The 19,800-nt window shown below is 31.4% G+C and overlaps 2 protein-coding genes and 1 pseudogene across 3 annotated transcripts; 1 reads left to right on the top strand and 2 right to left on the bottom strand.

The window, feature by feature from the left end:
* LOC111215627 overlaps positions 1 to 2,966 on the top strand; it is a 4,381-nt pseudogene extending 1,415 nt beyond the window's left edge.
* A 1,269-nt stretch (positions 2,967 to 4,235) lies between these two features.
* Positions 4,236 to 5,483, bottom strand: LOC106455001 (AP2/ERF and B3 domain-containing transcription factor At1g51120-like). Its single transcript, XM_013897064.3, has one exon. It carries the CDS (start codon positions 5,481 to 5,483, stop codon positions 4,524 to 4,526), a length of 960 nt encoding a protein of 319 aa, XP_013752518.3. The 3' UTR covers positions 4,236 to 4,523.
* A 1,849-nt stretch (positions 5,484 to 7,332) lies between these two features.
* On the bottom strand, positions 7,333 to 10,642 carry LOC125609542 (AUGMIN subunit 4-like). 2 transcript variants are annotated; one of them, XM_048781021.1, is made up of 13 exons: positions 10,151 to 10,611; positions 10,037 to 10,084; positions 9,830 to 9,931; positions 9,421 to 9,741; positions 9,229 to 9,325; positions 9,044 to 9,089; positions 8,564 to 8,657; positions 8,321 to 8,392; positions 8,184 to 8,242; positions 8,030 to 8,098; positions 7,882 to 7,933; positions 7,703 to 7,780; positions 7,333 to 7,592 (listed from the first exon to the last, which is right to left on the bottom strand). In XM_048781021.1, the coding sequence occupies exons 1-13, from the start codon at positions 10,601 to 10,603 to the stop codon at positions 7,530 to 7,532; spliced, it is 1,554 nt and encodes a 517-aa protein (XP_048636978.1). In that variant the 5' UTR covers positions 10,604 to 10,611; the 3' UTR covers positions 7,333 to 7,529. The 2 variants fall into 2 exon arrangements, with proteins under 2 accessions (XP_048636978.1, XP_048636977.1); XM_048781020.1 differs by having other exon boundaries at positions 7,882 to 8,098; positions 10,151 to 10,642.
* Between the last annotated feature and the right edge of the window lie 9,158 nt (positions 10,643 to 19,800).

Genomic DNA, 19,800 nt, shown 5'->3' with positions numbered 1-19,800 from the left:
TTATCTAAAATTAATAAATCCTACCTTTAAATGAGCTGGAAGATAAAACCATGTGATGAAAAACCTGCAAAAAGAGAAAACTAGTGAGAAAGCTATGAGAAAAAACAATAAATTGATATAAAGTTTGGTGTTTATAAATTCAAGAGATTAGAGAGAGGTTTGAGAGTTTTAGAATGAGGACATACATTTTTGTTGCAGCCATTTGAGATGAGGAGAGGAATATGTAAAAAAAAATTTATATATGGAACAAAAATTCTATTTCTATAATGTTAATATTTGATCAGAAGACTTACTAGTCGACTTACTTGTAAGTCTCGCCCAGAAAACTTCAATATTTTTAGCAGGAAACTAAAATAGTTTAGCAAAACCTAAAATTTTTAGCGGGAGTTAGAAAACTTCCCAGACGACTTACATGTTAGTCGTGTAGACCCTAAACATAACCCCTAAACTAAATTAACTAACTAAACACTTCATAAAATCAAATTAAACTTAAAAGGTGTTAATATACATAGAAATCATCACATGTAGATAAAAATTAATTTTTTTAAAAAACATTTAAGCTTTCCAAAATCTAACCCTAAAAAATACATACAATACTACAACATATATTGCCAAACCCTAGACCAAGAATATCATGATTCACTACGTTCACTCATCTATGTTGAAAACAATTCAATTTTATTATATCTTAATTTATATCACTTAAAACTGTTTATAATTATATGATTTTAATTTTTCGCTTTCAAAATATTTTTTACAAAATTTATAAATTATTTTAAGATCAACTATACCAGACGACTCCCGTGGATGTCGTCCAGAAGACTTAACAAAATCACAGAAGACTGAGAAGACTTAGCGGGGATATATTCGTAAAATGAGTTCTGTTTTTTTTGTTTGGTCACAAGAGGATGACTGTAATTTCACAAGGCTTTTGGGTTACTTTTACATTTGATTCAAATTTAGGTATATTTTTGTAATCAAAATCAAGTTTTGAGTCATATTTAGTAAATCTCCCTTTAAAAAATTGCACATTAGAAATTGTGTGTTTATCATATAAGTATAATTCTCAATATTAAATATTTATACTAAAAATATACTATATATCTATGTCCATGTCCATGTCACTGAAATTTAGTTATATACCATATAAAATAAATAAAATTATTATTTTGATTCATTTACCAAATATGATCGTAAAAAAAACATGTATTGTTTTGATTTATGTCTTTACTCTAATTTAATTATATACATAATACGTAAAAATGAATACAAATAGATAAGAATAGATTAAATTAGTTTTATATATAACATTCATCCCGCACTGTTAGTCTATTTGTATAATAAGAGATTGAAAAGTGTGTATAGGCGTAGTAATTTCCCAAATCAAAGTATCATCAGCTCTAACTTATGTAAACTAAAAGTTCAATAGGCTGCGTCTTAAGAACCATTAGATTTTATTAACAAATTAATAATGTCCTACCGAATTTTGAGAGCATACAGAAATTTAAGTTTTTGTTAAGAAAATAAATCTTGTAACAACTAACAAATTAAAAAAAGGGAAATTACATGTTTACCACTTTCATAGTATCACTTTTCATTTTTACCACCACTAATGAGACATTTTCAAAAATACATTTTTCATTAAGTGACAAAAGACTCTTATGCCATTGGTACTATGAATGTGGTATTTGTGGCAATTTCCCTAAAAAAAAAAAAGTCTCTCTTCTAAAAGGTGATAAAAAGACGATACTGTTTCCACCGGCGCTTGGCTTTCGGGTTCCGACGTCGGTTGGACTTCCTCTCCTCTCTGCTTCTCTTCACTTTGCTTCTCTCCTTTAGTCTGGATCCCACTCGCCGGAACCCTAGATCTACCTCGAGGGGAGATAGATCTGGTGGTAGGTTGTGTTTTCTCTGGAGTTTCAACGAGATGGCGAGGTTTACTGAGGAAAGGAGTCGGCTTTTTAGGGTTCGGCTATGGCAGATCTCAATTTCCCTGTTGTAGATTTGTCTGTCGTCGAGGAGGTGAAGGTGCATGGTGGATAGGTCGTGCTCTCTCCGGTTCTTCATCAGGTGTGACTTATTGGCGAAGTCTCTTCGCTGTGGAGTGGAGTGTGTAAGCCTTCTTGGAGTCAAGACTTGGTGTCTCGTCTCGGACCCGAGTTGTGTTTCTGCTCAGAGGAGATGACGGTTCGTCGGCACGTACACAGGGATGCTTGCTGGTGTGTGGTCAGGGTCTCTTTGTGGTTCTGCGTCTGCGTTCTCTGGAGGTTTCAGCTTCTTCTGTCATCTATGGCAGAGTCTGTTGTGCCTTGCATGACGCTCTCCACTTGCTAGACCACCTCACTTACCAACCCGGGTTGTTGCTCATCATTTCATTTTGGAAATGTCCTTGAGTTGTTTGGTGCCGCTTCAGTGCCTGTTACTTAGCTTCACCAGCAAGGAGTAGCTCTGAAGCGCAAGAAGACCGTGCTAGGTTCTCTAGTTCTCGGGTCAAGCCGTCGGTTGGGGCCATCGTTTGAGTCGTTGGTCTTGAACCTCTTGGTTGGCGGAGTGACTTGATTAGTGTTTTAGCCATCCCAGTGCTGAGATTTCCTTTGGTGATCATGGTAGGCTTCTCTCTTTCTTATTGCAGTCACTGAAGACCCGGTGTCTAGTTTGTCCTCATTGCAGCCTGATTTGTTAGGAGGTTCTGAGTGCTTTATCTGTTACCGGTATTTGGCGCTCGATTTCCTCCTCAGTCCACGGTTCGGTAAGGTCTCGGTGGCATTCTTCAAGGTTTGCTATCTCTTACATATTAACGTTTGAGTCTAGAGCTTCATGGTCAGTCAAGATACAAGTGTTGGGGAGATTATCAAAATCTAGCTACTCCGGCGATGTCACGAGGAGTCGAGGAGTCCGGCATCCGAGGCAACGAGGTAAACCCCACCTCCTTGTGGTTAACATCAATGGCAAAGAACGGAGATTGATTTTATGAGGATTCCCGAGCAGATTAGCAGATGGTGTCGGTTAAGTAGGCGAGCGAAGCTACTCTTGTAATGGTTGATTTAGAAAATTTTTGGTTGAATCAAGCTTGTATCAAACACTGAATTCCGGTTTGACCGGTTGATGAATAAGAGTACATTAAAAAAAAAATCTTAAAATTTTTAATTTTATATTCTTAAGGGTTCCATGTCCATTTCTTTTTGGTATATGCGACTTGTATATAAACTAGGTCTTTTCATGCATAAATCCAAAAGATAATTTGTTTATCTGAATCATTAAAATTATATGCACATAAATTTCTAAATTTAGGAAAACTATTTTAATTTTCAACTTTAAATCAGAACTACTAAAAATCACATACTTTTGTTGATCAACACATTTTAAACATGTCAAAAGTCAACTGTTCAGTACTACTAAAAATGGCTTGATTACGAGATTTATTCGTTCATCTATACTATTATTTGCGAAGTAAATTTTGACAACGAAGCTCTCACATTAAAAATTAGCACGGATAATATCGTTTATACTCTTAATGAATAAATTAAATAAAATAGATAAAATAAAAAAAAACGAATTTAGTGTTTATTTAATTAGATAAGTGCTTACAATTAATAAAAATAAAAATTATTCATAATTTTAAAATATATTTAAAATAAAAAGATAATTCCTAATATATTGTGTTGTTATCCTTTTTTGGAACAATATTGTGTTGTTATGCAAAAATATATATTTTAATAAAATGGTTAAAATTTTAAAAACAGAAAATACATAACTAAATATTAAGTAAAATTATTAATTCTATATAATTGAAAGAGAATATCAAATGATCTCTAAGATTTATATATTATTTATTAATAATGAATATAGTGCATAAAGGAATTTTAAAAATTTCTAATACATAATAATTTTCAATGAAAAGATAAATAATAATTTAAAATTATTTTTTAACTAGTAATACATGTATTAATAAGTAGTTATAAAATCTCTATGCCCGCACGTGCGGGCGAAACACCTAGTTGTTTAAAAAAAGCATTTGTAATCAGCTGAGATTTTTTCAGCTTAAATTTTTTCAGCTTAAATTTTAAAGTTGAAAATTATTTTAGCGCTTTTTTCTTTTTCTTTTTTTTTGTTTTATTATAGCTTCGATATTTTTCTTCATATTTTACTCTTTGAAGTTTTTAAACTATTAATTCACCACTCAACTAAAAATAAATAAATAAATAAGCTAACTACTGTAAAAGCAAATTTGAAAAAAAAAACTTTAGATTTTATTTACCAATCAATAATGAACTTTTAGTTTTTCAAGACGCTAAGAAAATAATTCGTAAGTTTTAATTTTATATTTCTGAGATTTTTTTTTCTAAGCTATTTTCTGAGATTTCTCCTTCCGTTTTTTTTTTCTCTTCTTTTGGTTATATGCGACTATAAAAGAAGATTTGATTTGAAAAAGTCTTGTTTCCAACTAAATCAGTATATTAACTGTTGCAATTCAAAAAAGTACATTATGAACTCTATATTAGAAACAAACTCTAACGAAGTAGCTATTGGATCTTAACACCAAAGAGCATAAACCCTCCTTTGTTGTCCACTGATTTGGTTTCTTCTTCTTTTAGCTTAGAGTTAACGAAGTTCTCTGTTTTTACTTCTCCCTCAGAACTGTATTGAACATGGATCATCAAGAAGTTCTTGCTTTGACCTACTAAATCGCATCTGTAAAAGACGATAACATCTCTCTCTTTGAGATTCTTCTCCTTGACGAAACGTTTCCATCCACTGGTGAAGACAAAACTCTGACTACTTGTCCAGTAACAATACCTGAACTTCCACTGTCTCATTGTTTTGTCAAAAAACACAACCTCAACATCCTCTACTATTTCACCCTCTTCTCTCTCGTTTATGAAAGGTAAATACTTTACTGCATGCCTCTTAGGTATCACAAGCCGGTTGAGTTTTCCAACATCGCTTGGAGTCAATCCCTTCCGAAATAGCTCTGTGCATGTCAAACGGTACTTGGTTGAGTCTTGATCTCCTTGGACTCGTTCTGATCCAACTAAGTTGATACTAGCGACATTATGAAAAGGGAGACTAAGATAATCTTTAAACTTTTGTTGGTAAGAACCGTCTTTGATCATCTCCAACACAGCTTCCGTTGTGTAGCCTTTTTGAAAGTTCGGCTCGTGAACCGTGGAAGTATTCAAAGGGAAGTTCCTGTGACAAGTAGCATCAAAGCTTCGGAGCTTGATGGATGCGCTATCGTAAGCCATGGCGGCTTCAACAGAAGATTTGAAAGTTCCTAGCCAAATCCTCTTGTGGTCAATGTATATCTGAGCCCCCCAGTGACCGTTACGATGATGTTCAACTACTCCTTTGTATTTTGAATTCCCTAAAAGTGCAATCTTTTTTGTGGCAACAGCGAGGACATTGTCTGTTGTGTCATCGACAGGTCTCTTGCGTTTCTTGAGAGGCAACAAAGGGTTGCTTGAGGTTGAAGTCTCCGTCATCTGGTTGCAGATACCCATTAACAATAACAGAGTAGAGGGAAGGAAAACAAAACGATGGAAAAACAGGATAGAATTGTAAGGAGATTAGATACGTAGGAGAAGTATTTATAGAGTAAACACTACACATTTTCCATTCTTTTGTTGTCTCTATAATTTACCGTTGGTAAATACTGACCTTCTCGAAGTTTCCTTTTCTTGGTACAGAACAGGAAACTAACTAAAGTGCAGCTGCAAAAAAAGGAAAGTAACTTCATTGTTTTCCGTTTTTGATTATTTGTGAAAACGTAACTAAAGACCAGTTGTTTTTTTTTTAACGCTGATTTATTAGATCTTACAATTATGATATAGGAAAGATTACATAGACGATTCGACAACCGACAATACTACCTGCCTTATGAAGACCTACGTCTAACTGCATCATCTGAGCCGTCCTATGAAGATCCACGCCTGGCCAGATTTACTTGCACCATGTTGAAGATCCCTTGCAAGCTTTTCCTCTGTAGTCTGCATAATTGTTTAATAAACCGTTCTCTCCGGGACTTGAAACCTGGATTTCCTGTAATCTGCATTAAATTACATAGTCTGGGATTCGAACCCTAGACATGGGTATAGAAGCCTTTAAACCTTAACCAATAGGCTACGGTGCTTCCACATTAAAGATTATTGATGTAAGATTTAACAACTGGTCTTAACATTAAAGACCAGTTGTTAAAAAGTCAAAAAAAACCTTTTGTCATCCCATGTGGCTGAGTATTTTTCCTTTTTTGAGTATCTGTGATTTGTTAAACTAAAATATTTTGCTAGATTTAAGATTATTGATGTAAGATTTAAGACAAGTGTACGTTTATAAACATATACCAAATTTAGGGTTTCGTAATCATCACAAAGTCACACAAACTACGGTTCCTGATTCATTTGATCAGAAAAGCCAAGAGATTTCTAATCCCCATCAACTTGAGTATTCTATAATTAAGGCTATTCATTCATCATGTTGTTTTTGAGGATAACGACTTTTCTCATGAAAAACTTGAGTAATTAATACTTCTGATCTATCTATCTATCTATACTATTATTTGCAAAATAAATTTTAGCAATGGAGCTCTCACGTTAAAAGTTAGAGCGGTTAATATCTATAATACTCTTAATATATATATATAATTAACTATATAATCAAAAACGAATTTTTATTTATAATATTTTTTTTTCAAAAATATAATTTTTACATCGTATTGTTATCTTAAAACATATTTTCAGTTATAAAATTTAAAATAAATTTACATTTTAAAATTCATTAAAATATTAATCAACTAAATTTGTATAAATATATTTACTAAAATATTTTTGATATGTGAATGTTTTCTTTTAAAATTTCAGCACAATAATAAACATATATATTTTAATTAAATTTACGTCATATATTTATATATATATATAATTTGATGTTTGATTTAATTTTTTTGAAAACATAAATAATAAGTTATCATGCTGATTTTTGAATTAATAAAATATAAACTAATATATATCCCCATCAATAACGACTTTTAACGACTGAAATAATCATGAGATGGAAATCCTGTCACGAGTGGAATAGAAAGAAATAAGAGATGATTAGATTAAATAAATGGTGAAGATTCATATAATTAGGGTTTAAATAAATGTGTGGATCCGTCCCGGGCCTACTGCTACAGTTAAAGAGACAGTAACTTAATAACACGTTTTTTGTTTTCCTTTCTCAAATCTTCTTCTTAACAGGACGGCAGAATCAGCTATTAACAATCTGGAAATTCACAGCAATCAAGATTGTTCTAACATATTTTCATTTGTCTTGTATATTTGCATAAGATCCAAAAAGACAAGAGCTGATTGTTGTCCATTGGTTTCATTTGGTTAAGGTTTTGTTTTGTTACAGACCGAACTGATAAATCTAGTTTGTTCTTTTCATTTGTGAGAGATTTGAAGGACAAAATCATAGTAATAGATACAACAAAGGAAGAGATTAGACTACTAGTAGTGAATGAAACAGTTATATAGATGAATCTAGCGATCTCAAGCATGCGCTTTAAGGTCCATTTCTACTTGATGGATTGTCCACTGCATGTTTTCTAGTTTCTACAGAAAATATGAACCTCTCATTATCATTGTGTAATTGCATTCTCACAAGTCAAATTAGTAAAAGGGGGAACATAAGTAATTGATCGTTTGCTCTTATTTTAACGTACCTTAACAATGTCATGGTACTGTCTCGCAATTGTATCAAAATGAGGATCCACTCCTTGGTATTCTCTGAGACGTGTAACCTGGTCATTTTCGCAGGCTCGGGTTATTGCTCTATATAATCAATGAAGATGGGGCAAAAGCTGTTAGAGCTAAGCAATTAAAGAGAGGATAAGATACAAACCGCTTTGTTGTATGCAGCTGAAGCTTCCTCGGTAGCTTCCACTAGATAGTTCCTGGAAAAAAAATACGAAACAAAATTAGAGGTGAGAGCAGGCTTCTCTGTGAGTTGATAGTACGAAATATAGTTCTGGAAAAGTTGATTTAAAGACCTGATGCTGTGCAAGGCTGGTATGGATTCAGGGGTGTATGTTTCAAGGAGGAGAATATGTTCTAAAACCCTTCAAGCAAAGAAGAAAAAAGAGACATTAGTTACTGAAATAGCTTCAGATTTAGATACTAAACAGTGAATGATGATAATGATACCTTAATTTTGTGTTCATGGTTTCGCACCTTTTACACAACCAAGTCTTCTGCATCTCATCCTGTTACAAATATACAGAGTTAGGAAAATGAGAACAAGGGAGCAACTGAATCAATTGGAGAACACTGAAACCGCTTACATATTTATGTTGATGTTCTAACTTCAGATCCTTCACAAGCTTTATAAGTACCCCGAGTATTTGTTCCAGGACCTTGTTCAGAACAGAAACGGACAGTCATCAGAACTTACTAGCACTTGGGGTTACAAGGATAATTCACAGGCAGTAGCAAGAAACTTATCTATAATAAAACATATCATGAAACACTCAGGTAACTGAAATTTCGTTTTGCACATTACCCTAAATATATTCTTTTTCACCTACATTGTAATATTCTGCAAACTTCCTGTCAGCCGAGTAGAGGTCCTCTCGTAGAGCTGCCTCTTCTCTTTCAATCTCCTCAATTATAAACTTAACCCTGGAAATTCAAGAACACATTGTCATTGACCTTCGCTAAAGCATAGAAGAATGAATAAATGTGAGAAAGTCATCTGCTCCTTCAAGATTTTCGAATAAATATTATTGACAAACAGAACACTAATCACCAACATGATTATTTCTCTACGGAATATATCTTAAGAAGCTTTAATTCCTTGGCTTATAACTAACATATGTATAAATGTATGGCACATTACCTAGATATGTGTCCTAGAAAGAAGAGTAGCTAACAGGCTTCATTAAAACCATCACATCAATCAGATTAATTAGGTTTTATAGTGATAAAATTAAACACATACAAGGAAAACAAGCTTTTTTCCTTCCAGATGTTTTTAGCTATGGTTAAACCTCAGAGGTAAAGCTAACCTTTCTGGGAGCCTAGCACTTGAATTTTGATTTCCTGTGGATGAATCTGACAATAAGGAAAATCTGGGGTCATTACGTTCAGTGCAACTTAACATGAAGAGCCAAGTATCTCACTAGACAGGACAATTCGGTAAAGAACAAAAGATCTCTCCCTCAAGAGTATATACTGGTAAGGAAGATCTTACCAGTGTCATCAACAATGGCATCAGCCAACTTATCACACTTTTCCTTCAGCCTACCTTCTATCTCACGGGCAAGAAACATTTGGTAGTCAGCCATATCCTAAGCAAAAGTGTCATTAAAGAAGAAACAAAAATCAGAATTTGTGTTATAGTTATGAAGAGACCAATACAAGGCACAAAATGATGTGACGATACCATGGACATAGTATTTTGAAGCTGGACATATGATAAATAAGCAGGGGTTATTCCAAGAAAGCGATTCGGCACACCACCAACTACGTCAGTATCAGGAGCAGCACCAAGACTGTTTGCAGAGCTGTTCGCATAGTTCACCGAGTTAGAAGCGGAGCTAATTGTAAAACTCGTGGTGCTCGCACTATCAAGAGAGCTTCTTGATAGTATACTCCACTTTTCGATATCTTCCTCGTGAATTTCACCATCATCTGAAATAAGAGGTAGCCTAAGTTTCTGAGCTGCCTCAGCAACCACCAACCTATGCTCTAAAGTCTCATAAACCTGGAAAAAGATCAACAAGTTGGCTCGTAAAGGAGTCAATGAAATAACATAATCGCAAAAAAACTGAATTCCCAGAAGAAGAAGAAACCTGAGGGAAAAGACCCTGAACATCCCGAGTTCCCACATGGTTAGGCAAAGAAAGAGCTTGCTGATACTCTTCTACCATAGCGACAGCTTCACAATAGATAGCCTACAATACATTGCATATCAATCAATACGCCTAGGCATTTATTTGTCCCATTCCTTTTTGTGCGAAAATAGATCGTGTAATTAGAGAAAAAAGAGTTATATTTACCATAGCTTCCAAGTAACGCAATCTCTCCCGAGACATCTCCTCTCTCGCCTGAAATGGCGATATCAAAAGCCTTAGAGGATTGGGGAAACACATCTAGAGAGAGAGGGAGATTACGAGCTGGAGATCGTAGTAGGCTGATTTGGTGACAAGAGATCCATCGGGAGCCAGGCAATGACGCTCTAACTGATCCATCAATTGGTTGACATCCGCCGCGCCTTGCAGTGCCTTCACCATCGATGCACAATCCCTCCGCCGCGACAGTTGGTTCAAAAAACCAATCGAAGTTTCCACTAGTCCTTCCTTGATAGTATATTTGCTGAAATAACCCCCTAACTTTCGTGAAATCATTGATAAAAGCCTAAAATAACTTTTGTTACACACATTTTGAGCGACGTCGTTTTGAAGAAATAAAATAAGATTTGATAGGAGAAAAACAAGCTGATTTAACCCAAACAAACACGCACAGAAGATCATCGTTGAATCGATGGAATCTCCTTGGTTCCTGGACAATCTCATCTTCTTCATCCTACGTCCGCTTCTGGCCACCTCCTTCATCGTCTGCTTCATCGCTCTTTGTACTCTCTTCTCCATTTTTTTTCTCTTACTTTTGAGAAAATAGATAATCTGGGTAATTGTCCTTGAATTGAATTGAATTGGCAGGGTGGTTTCTGGCATGGAAGCTGGTACTAAGCCATGTTCCTCTGGTACAAGAGATCTTTGGTTTGAGGCACAAGACCTTTATACCTAAACCTGAATCTCGTGGGAGAATCTCCAAATTCTACAAAAGTATCACTTCTTCTCAGAATCATTGGTAATTAATTATTATTTACCCTTCACTCTTTTATTTATTCAATACTACTACTACTGAAGCCATTTACTGTGTGTTTTTGGATTGTAGAACTAAACGAGCAAGAAGCTAACAAGAATCAAGCTAAAGAAAGCTGTAGAGTTCTATTTGAATTTCTGCAATGTAATGTGCATTCTGCTGTATATTCAAGTGTTTCAAAACCCAAATCTTTTATAATGTTTTCATCTCTAAATTGTTATTCATGAATCGATTATGATATTTTGCCAGACAGAACAACCCTATTCTTAGGTACCTATTGCTGACTGGATAGTTACTGTTTTCGACCTGTTACTGTCTCAAACCATTTGCTCCTTTTTTGTTGTTGTTAAAATCCCACTTGACCCTGTTAATCATATACCAAAAGATGCATCTTAGCTCTTCCTGAATGTTGATTTGCCTAGTTATACGTCAGAAAAAGCTGTGGTAAAGACTACTTGGACGCATATGTGGATCTGTTGTTGCAGAACAAAGACGGTGAGGCTATGCTAGTTCTCGTTTTGTTGAGATGTTGCCTAAGTTTATGTTGTATACGCACAGAACGAGAACATTCCTAGTCCCTGGAGAGAAAAGGATTGGATGTATAAGCTGTTCCTCCTACAGCTGACAGTGCAGAAGACAGGGAACAGTTAGCAGAAAGCTATGGGTTCAACCAAATTGGCAAAGATCTTCCTGATAAGGTCACTCTTAAAGATATCATGGATACCCTTCCCTGAGAGGTATATAAGTGTTGCACGTCATTGGCATTGAACTACAGTTACAGGGGTCTCTCATCCACTGTCTCTTCTCTCTCTCGCCTTGCTAATTACTGTTGTCTAAGTGCATTGTTCTTTGTGATAGGCCATGATTGTGCTCATAAATCATTTTCACAGAACAAATTGGTTGAAGACATTGTGGGTACTCTAGCCTTCCTACCTCTTGTATGTTTAAGCACAACCGTCATCACGCCAAAACTAACATGTAACTCTCCCTAACCTACTTAAGACTTCGTGACTTTGTTCTCTATAGGTTAGTTCTCTATAACCATGCTTGGCAACCTTCCGCAAGAGGAGGTTGATTCATCACCCGTTCTGCAAAAAGTGGTCAGATTTGTCCTTCTTTGTCCATAGGTCACTGGAATATATATACATGAAGCTTTACTCTTTTACGCAATGATCAATTCTTCTTTTCTCTGTATACTTGTTTACAAAATAGTAAGTGTTCTGATAGGGTGAACTGGCACTTAAATCTGAGAAAGAGCGAGCGAAGTAAATAGGGTGAAGATAAGTTTGGCTTGTGTTTATGCCTTCATGGCCGTTGGCGTTGAGTGGCCAACGATTATACACAAAGTTGGCATTTTGGGATGGGTAAAGTTCTGGTTGATGCCATGGTTGGGCTATCACTTTTGGATTAATGCTTCTCTCTGTTCTCCTCTTTTTCGTTGGATACACCATCAGAAGCCACAACGAATATGCATTTGTTGTTTCTCTATAGATGAGCACGTTCACGATGGTTCATCATACGCCTCCACACATTCCTTTCAAGCCTGCGGATGAGTGGAACGTAGCTCAAGTCCAGCTTAACGGAAATGTTCATTGTGATTATCCTAGTTAGTAATGCATCTTTACCTGCTAAGCTGGTATTCTCCGAGTTTGAGAGCATTATTTTGATGTTTCTGTGATTGAGATTCTTTGCCATGATATCAACGTACACATCCCACATGACATGAGCCCAAGAATACATAACTACAACCTCTGTGCGGCTCATGAGTCTATACAAGAGAACTGGGGAAAGGTAATATCCACTTTGTTATCCTATAAAGCTGTAAGCTTTATGCATCTATATGACCAAAAATTTTCGTTAGACACTAAAAGAAGCTTCTTGGGTTTCTTGCTTGCGGTATCTGTTGCAGTATACAAACTGGCTACTTGCAACTGGCGCTTGTTGAAGACGATAATGAGTCGGGTGCCATTTCTATGACAAAGAAAGGAACTACATTCGTTCTGAAAGAGTAGTAGCAGACCAGGTTTGTAATAATCTATACTATTAAAAGAAAATCATTCTGAAAAAATCTACTTTAAAAAGTTGTTTGGACCTATTAGTTATTTTTGGTCTTACAATTAATTATTCTAACTATAGTCTATATGATATCCAAATTGTTTCATAGACCACCACGAACTTATGTTATTGGTCGAATGCTTATGTGAAAGTTTTGGAGATGATATTTTGCAACACTATATTAGCCGTTGTCATATTAGTGCTTTCGTTTCATGTTTTAATAATTCCGACTGTTTGTATGGCTCTGTCACCGTATTCAAGAGCTCTCCCTCTCCAGTCTGTGCCCTGTGGCGCTATGTGTCGATCATATCTGATTGTTAATGAGTCACTGTTTATAAGGGGTTATTATCGGGTCTGATTTAAAGCGGGTCGTATTCGGGTCCGACCAAAAAAACAGAGAAAGAGAACTGAAAAGGAGATAAGAAGCAAATCCTCACCACAATTCAAATCAAAGAAGAAGAATTTCCAACATTTAAAATCTTATTCACCAAAAAACCTTATTTACCAAAAAGTCTTATGTACCGCCAGTAAAAAGAATTAAATATTTAAAAATAAATTTTTTTCGCACCATTTAAATGAATATTCACTATTAGTTCTCAACATTTGGTTTCTGTTCTAAAAATTTAGAAACCGTTCAATTATTTATAAAATTTGATTATGTTTCAGGATTATTTTAGTTTGGTTCAGTAGAAAATTGAGAACTGGCAAATATGCAATAAAAATAGGTCAAACTCAGTTCCAGTTTGATTATGGGTTTTCGAGTAATTACGGATTTATAGATAAAATATCAGATAATTTAGGTCTTTCAGTTTAGTATAGGGTAATTCAGATTGTTTGGATAAAAAATATCGGATAATTCAAATAATTTTTAATATTTTGAAGATAAAATATTTGGGTAAATTTACATTTTTTGGGTAATTCTGTTTATAAATATTATTTTAAGGATATTCGGTTATTTATAAATGGGGTAAATTGAATATATTTAATATTTATAAGTATATAATTTGTATTTTAAAATTCAGGTACCCATTAGGCTCTCGGTTGGGTTTCAATATTTCTGTTCCAGAGATATATGAGATGCTCAGTTATTTATGAAATTCCTTTCAATTTTGGTTTTGATTTTTTTTTTCAGTTTGGTACAGTTCGGTTTGTAGCTCCGAATAAATATGTCCGAACCTAAATAAAAACATACCCGCGCTTGAAAATCTAGTTTAATCTATTAAAAAAAGAGTACAAATATAAAATGCCCCTAGGTTTTCTAACTTATGTACAATGGCATGTCATTATAGTTATTATTAAGTTACTTTGTCGGATTCTATGTCTTTTTCTGTTTAATTAATATATTTCCTAATTTGAGTTTTAACTAAAAAAAGCAACAATAATTTAAAAAATCAATCTCCCTAGCTAATCAATTAATTAGGGTCCAAAACACTTCTTATAATCTAGCTAGCTAATAAATATTTTCTATAAATAAAATCATCTACCATTTAATAATGATATAAAATTATTTATTCATCGTCTTGTTCCCTTAATATTCATATATAACTGGAATAATTATAACCGATGTAGATTTATTAATGATATATTATTAAAAGTTACTTAATAAAAATGATAAAACAACTATGAAGCCACTTAAATCAATTTATGTATTTATTTACTAAATCTAGAACACAATATTGTTTTAAAGATATATAGTTAAAATAATCATTATCATTAGTAATAACTAAAACCCACATAAAAATAATAATTTATATAATATATTAACAAACATATATTTAAATGTAACCCAATATGAATGTTGAAGAGTATAAAATTCTGATCCGTAAAAAAATAAAAATACATTCGCACGGATGTTCAAATCAAATTCTAAAAATAAGTGATAAAATCGACAGCTCAATAATAAAATATAATTACTTAATATAAACTAAAATTATTATGTTTTTGAAAAGTTGTATTAAACAATTATTTAATATAGATAAAGTTTTAAAATTTATATTAGTATTTGTCTATAAAAGGTAAAACAAACTTGTGTGGATGCATGGATCAAACTCTAGTGAATAGTTAAAATAAATACACAAATTTAGAGAGTCAATAGTGACGCTTTATGTCGGTAGCTCTAATTTACGCGAGCATAATATATAACTAGTGGTTTGTCCGCGCTTCCCGCAGAATTTTAGTTTTAAATTATATTTTATGTATCATTTATTTTTATGATTTGATTATTTATTTGATCCTTTTTTATTTACTTTTATCATTTTTTGGTTGATTTTTTATTTATTAATATTCAGCTTCATTTTAGTTGAGGGTAACTAATTTTCATAATTAACAAAGTTTCAGTGAAGATATTCTCATTTAATGGTATATATTTTTATCGATTTGTTTTAATTTAGACCACAGTTGAGATAATTTTATTTATATTATATTCTTTGTACTTTTCCGATCATTTATATTGTATCTCTTCTTGCACTATATATATATATATATATATATATATATTAGTATCCATATTAGTATTTGATATGCTTGAAGAGTTGTTAGAACTGGAGAAATATGGTTTTTATTTTACAAATTTATTTAGATACAATTGCTTTAAATCTTTTTTTTATATTATGTCCACTTGTCCTCTCTGTTTCCAGTAGGGCTTGGTATAATATCCATATCCGAAATATTTACCCGAACCAATACAAAAAATAGGGTATCTGACCTGGTTGGATCCTGCCTGAACATCTGAATAGGACCATTTTTCAATAACCTGAAAATCAAAATTAAACCCGACCCGTACCGAAAACTGAATGAGTATCCAAAGATATATATATATATATATATAACATTATTTTAAATCATATTTATAATAGTATTAATACTTAAAATTAAAATTATAAATCAAATATATTATTTATTTTAGGTATTTATAGATAAAATAGATGTTTGGATAAAAAAAAACAAATAACATTATGTATATGGTTAGTTTCAGACAAAATATAACCAATTCGAACTATATAAATTGAGTATTTTTAGGTTTTAAGTTATTTTATATTAGTTTGAGTAATTTGGATATAAAATACTCGAGTCGAATCGAATAGTTTGGTTATTTTGGATAAAATTCGAACCCACCCGGATCTAGGAAGATCCGACTTGAACGTGATTATTTTTGTAATATCCGAATGAGACTATTTTTCAAAATGCGGAAAAGCTATCCAAATGAATATCCGAATGTCGAAGACCTAGTCTGCAGTGTCATCATTGGTTTATAAGATTGGTTGGACAATGGTTGAACCATCTTGAATGTTACCATCAATAATACAGAAGACCCTGACTATCAACGGGGAGATTATATTCTACATATGGATTTTGTTTCAATCCCTTGGAAATTAAACTTATAATTCTAAGTTAATATTATAATTTAAATTCATAAGATGATGGGAACAAATGATGAAAAATATTGTTTTGATTTGTAAGGTTTATTTGTTCTCTAATTTGTTTATAAGTGTTGGTTTTCAATAATATTTTAATGTAATTTTTGCTTGCTGTGTATTTCACGGTCTATTTTCCTCTTATCAGCACAAAACATAAATATTCATATGCTAATAATTTTTTATAATAATTAGCTTAATTTTTTCAGTTCAAGGTTTATATTACAATCTTCAAATTTTAGAAGAGACTAATTATTTTCAAAAATTTATAGATTACTTTATTTATAGCTAACTCATAAAAATTTGTTGTACATATATGAATATTTTAGTGTTAAGTTTTAAGCTTCTGGTTATAATAAATTTAGATTATATGTGTTGATGGTTCATTTGTTTTAATAATTTGATCATATAAATCTGTTCCTTAAATGTTAAAATTTGCTAATCGTTCAATTAAATTCGGTAGTGTAAGACTACATATATATCACTTTAGGAAATAGATACAATACATACATTAAAGGCGTTTTAGTGGTGAAATAAATTTTTATCATTATTTTTTTCAAACTTTTTCAGTAATACAAAATATGTGATATATTTGGACATTTTAAAAATTACTAAAATTCTTTTAAATGTATTTACCACTTTTGTGTTTTTCCATAAACGTTTTTCAAACTTTAGTGGTGTTTCCTTTGAGATCATTTTTTATATTGGAATCCGCAGGTTATTACTCGCTTTGGATCCTTGCCTCCAACCATCTACACTGTTGCGATGTTGAGAACAATGCTTCCCTTTCACCTAATGACTAGGATAAGACCCGCGCCTTGCGCTGAATTAAGTTATTATTTTTATTATATTTTGGAAAATGAAACAATAGTTTGGCTTCATTTGGATTAATCCGGATATCGGATTGGTTTCGGTTCGGTTCGGTTTTTTTTCGGTATTTGGTTAGTAAAATATAACTACCATTCTAAATCCATATTTACTTTGACTTTAGTTTTTCACATACTTTTGAAAGATTTCAACTGGACGACTAAATTGATCAGCCAATCTTGTTGCTTTAAATCATTAGTGTTTATATATATATATATTATTTAGTTTGAATGTTCATTAAATAAAAAATTCATATGCGTTATATTTTATGATCATTTGTAACTTATTATAACAAAAAAATAATCTATTGATCACAAAATTTCAGAGTGAGAATATTCAAATTTCTAATAATATATAGACGTTTTGAAAAATTCAAATATAACATATAAGAAAAAATATAAATGTTTTTATTATATATTTAATGTGATTTTTTAATATCTTTCAATAATATAAAATTAAAAAAAGAACTAAGATACCAAAATTGTTATCAAATATTTATTATTCATAATAATTAATTTTCATATATACGTTAATCATATTAGGTAATTTCGTAGCTTCTAATTAAGGAAAGTGCAAAAAAAATTTTGGTAGATTATTTATCAATTCGATAGTTAGTTTAATAAAAAATATAATGTAAGTCAAGATGGACCAACCTATTTTTCTAAGAATAGTATATTTTATATAGTCATTTATTAAATGAGAATTTATAATCATACAGTTCTATGATCATTCATATCATTTTATAACTGAATATTTAAATCATCGATAACAAAATTTTCAATGTGAAATCTTTAATAAGTTTATAATTTATAAATGTTTTTGAAAATTCATTGAAAGTTTTAATATTAAAATATTTATGTAATCTTATGGTATATATTATAATCTATATATATATAAATATATGTTTTATTATTAAATGATATTTTTTACTCATATGGTTTTAAAATAATGTGTATCTTCTTATAATATTAAATAAAAATTCATCTTAATACAATTTTATGATCATTTGTAACTTATTATGACAAAAAAATAATCTATTGATCACAAAATTTTCAGAGTGGGGATCTTCAAATTTCTAATAATTTATAGACGTTTTGAAAAATTCAAAATATAACATATAAAAAAATTATAAATGTTTTTATTATATATTTAATGTGATTTTTAAATATATTTTAATAATATAATATTAAAAAAAGAACTAAGATACAAAAATTGTTATCAAATATTTATTATTCATTATAATTAATTTTCACATATACGTTAATCATATTAGGTAATTTCGTAGCTTTTATTTAAGGAAAGTGCAAAACATTTTTTGGTACGTTATTTATCAATTCGATAGTTAGTTTAATAAAAAGTGTAATATAAGTTAAGATGGACCAACCTATTTTTCTAGGAATAGTATATTTTATATAATTATTTATTAAATAAGAATTTATAATCATACGGTTCTATGATCGTTCATATCGTTTTATAACAAAATATTTAAATCATCGATAACAAAATTTTCAATCTGAAATTTTTAATAAGTTTATAATTTATAAATGTTCTTGAAAATTCATTGAAAGTTTTAATATTAAAATATTTATGTAATCTTATGGTATATAGTGTTTAATATATATATATATATATATATAATATATATTTTTATTATTAAATGATATTTTTTACTCATATGGTTTTAAAATCATGTGTATCTTCTTATAATAAAAATGTTAAACCATTGATCATTAATTTTTAACATAATAATTTTAATAGTTTTAGTCATTTATTGTCGTTTTTAAAAATTCAAAATATAACATATACGAAAAAGTCTAAATTTTATTTTTATAGCTAATTTGATTGTTTAATTTATTTTAATAATATAAAATTAAACAAAAAATGATGGAGGAGATATACATTGTTATCAAATCTTTATTATTAAACTCATTAATTGTCATATATATATTAGTCATTTATGGTAATTCCGTAGGTTTTCTTTAAGGAAAGAAAATATCATATCATATCATTATATCATATAGTTTGACCAACTTATGTATCTAACAACATATAAAAATCGAATGTGTACCTACTTATTTTTCAATTGAATGTAATTGACTACCTAATTGAGTGCCACCTATGCATTGGGGTCTCTTTTAATTAATACAAAATTGAGGTTACATCTTTTCAAATGTTCCTCAATTAATATACAAGGGATATGATGAGTTTTCTATTTTGCTGCAGCTCTTTCTACGGTTAAGGTTTGGTGACTTGGGCCAAGTCAGAGAAACTGTGATGAAGAAACTCTAAGGATGTACAAAACGAAGTTGTCACACACAAACTAAGTGAAATAGTTTCATTTGACACCTTTTTAATGGAAGTTTAAGTGGAGTAGTAGAGATTTGGAAATGTAGTAGCTTTGTCATGTGTTGGTATAATTAAGAGAAGATGTTAAAAACTAATCTGAGAAAACAAATGTCATGTGCCTAAAAACCCTATTAATAATGATCCTTTTCTTCCGAGATCACGTCTGAGCTTTCATCTGCAACCTCCTGATGCTCTCTACAGTTTTAATTGCTGCTATATATATGGATTCTTGAAGAGAGAATTGGCTTCAAGTTCAG

This window comes from Brassica napus, chromosome A5 (assembly GCF_020379485.1).
Source record: "Brassica napus cultivar Da-Ae chromosome A5, Da-Ae, whole genome shotgun sequence".
NCBI classification, from domain to species: Eukaryota; Viridiplantae; Streptophyta; class Magnoliopsida; order Brassicales; family Brassicaceae; genus Brassica; species Brassica napus.
This window is presented reverse-complemented; position numbering and strand designations above follow the sequence as displayed.

Excerpts from the sequence above, each read along its gene's own strand:
- LOC106455001 (XM_013897064.3), bottom strand. The coding sequence starts at position 5,483 with ATGACGGAGACTTCAACCTCAAGCAACCCTTTGTTGCCTCTCAAGAAA.
- LOC125609542 (XM_048781020.1), bottom strand. The coding sequence starts at position 10,627 with ATGGAGAAGAGAGTACAAAGAGCGATGAAGCAGACGATGAAGGAGGTG. Across the intron at positions 9,326-9,420 it reads TTCAAAATACTATGTCCATG|GATATGGCTGACTACCAAAT; the intron begins GTATCGTCACAT and ends ACTTTTGCTTAG. Across the intron at positions 7,593-7,702 it reads AGTACCATGACATTGTTAAG|AAACTAGAAAACATGCAGTG; the intron begins GTACGTTAAAAT and ends TATTTTCTGTAG.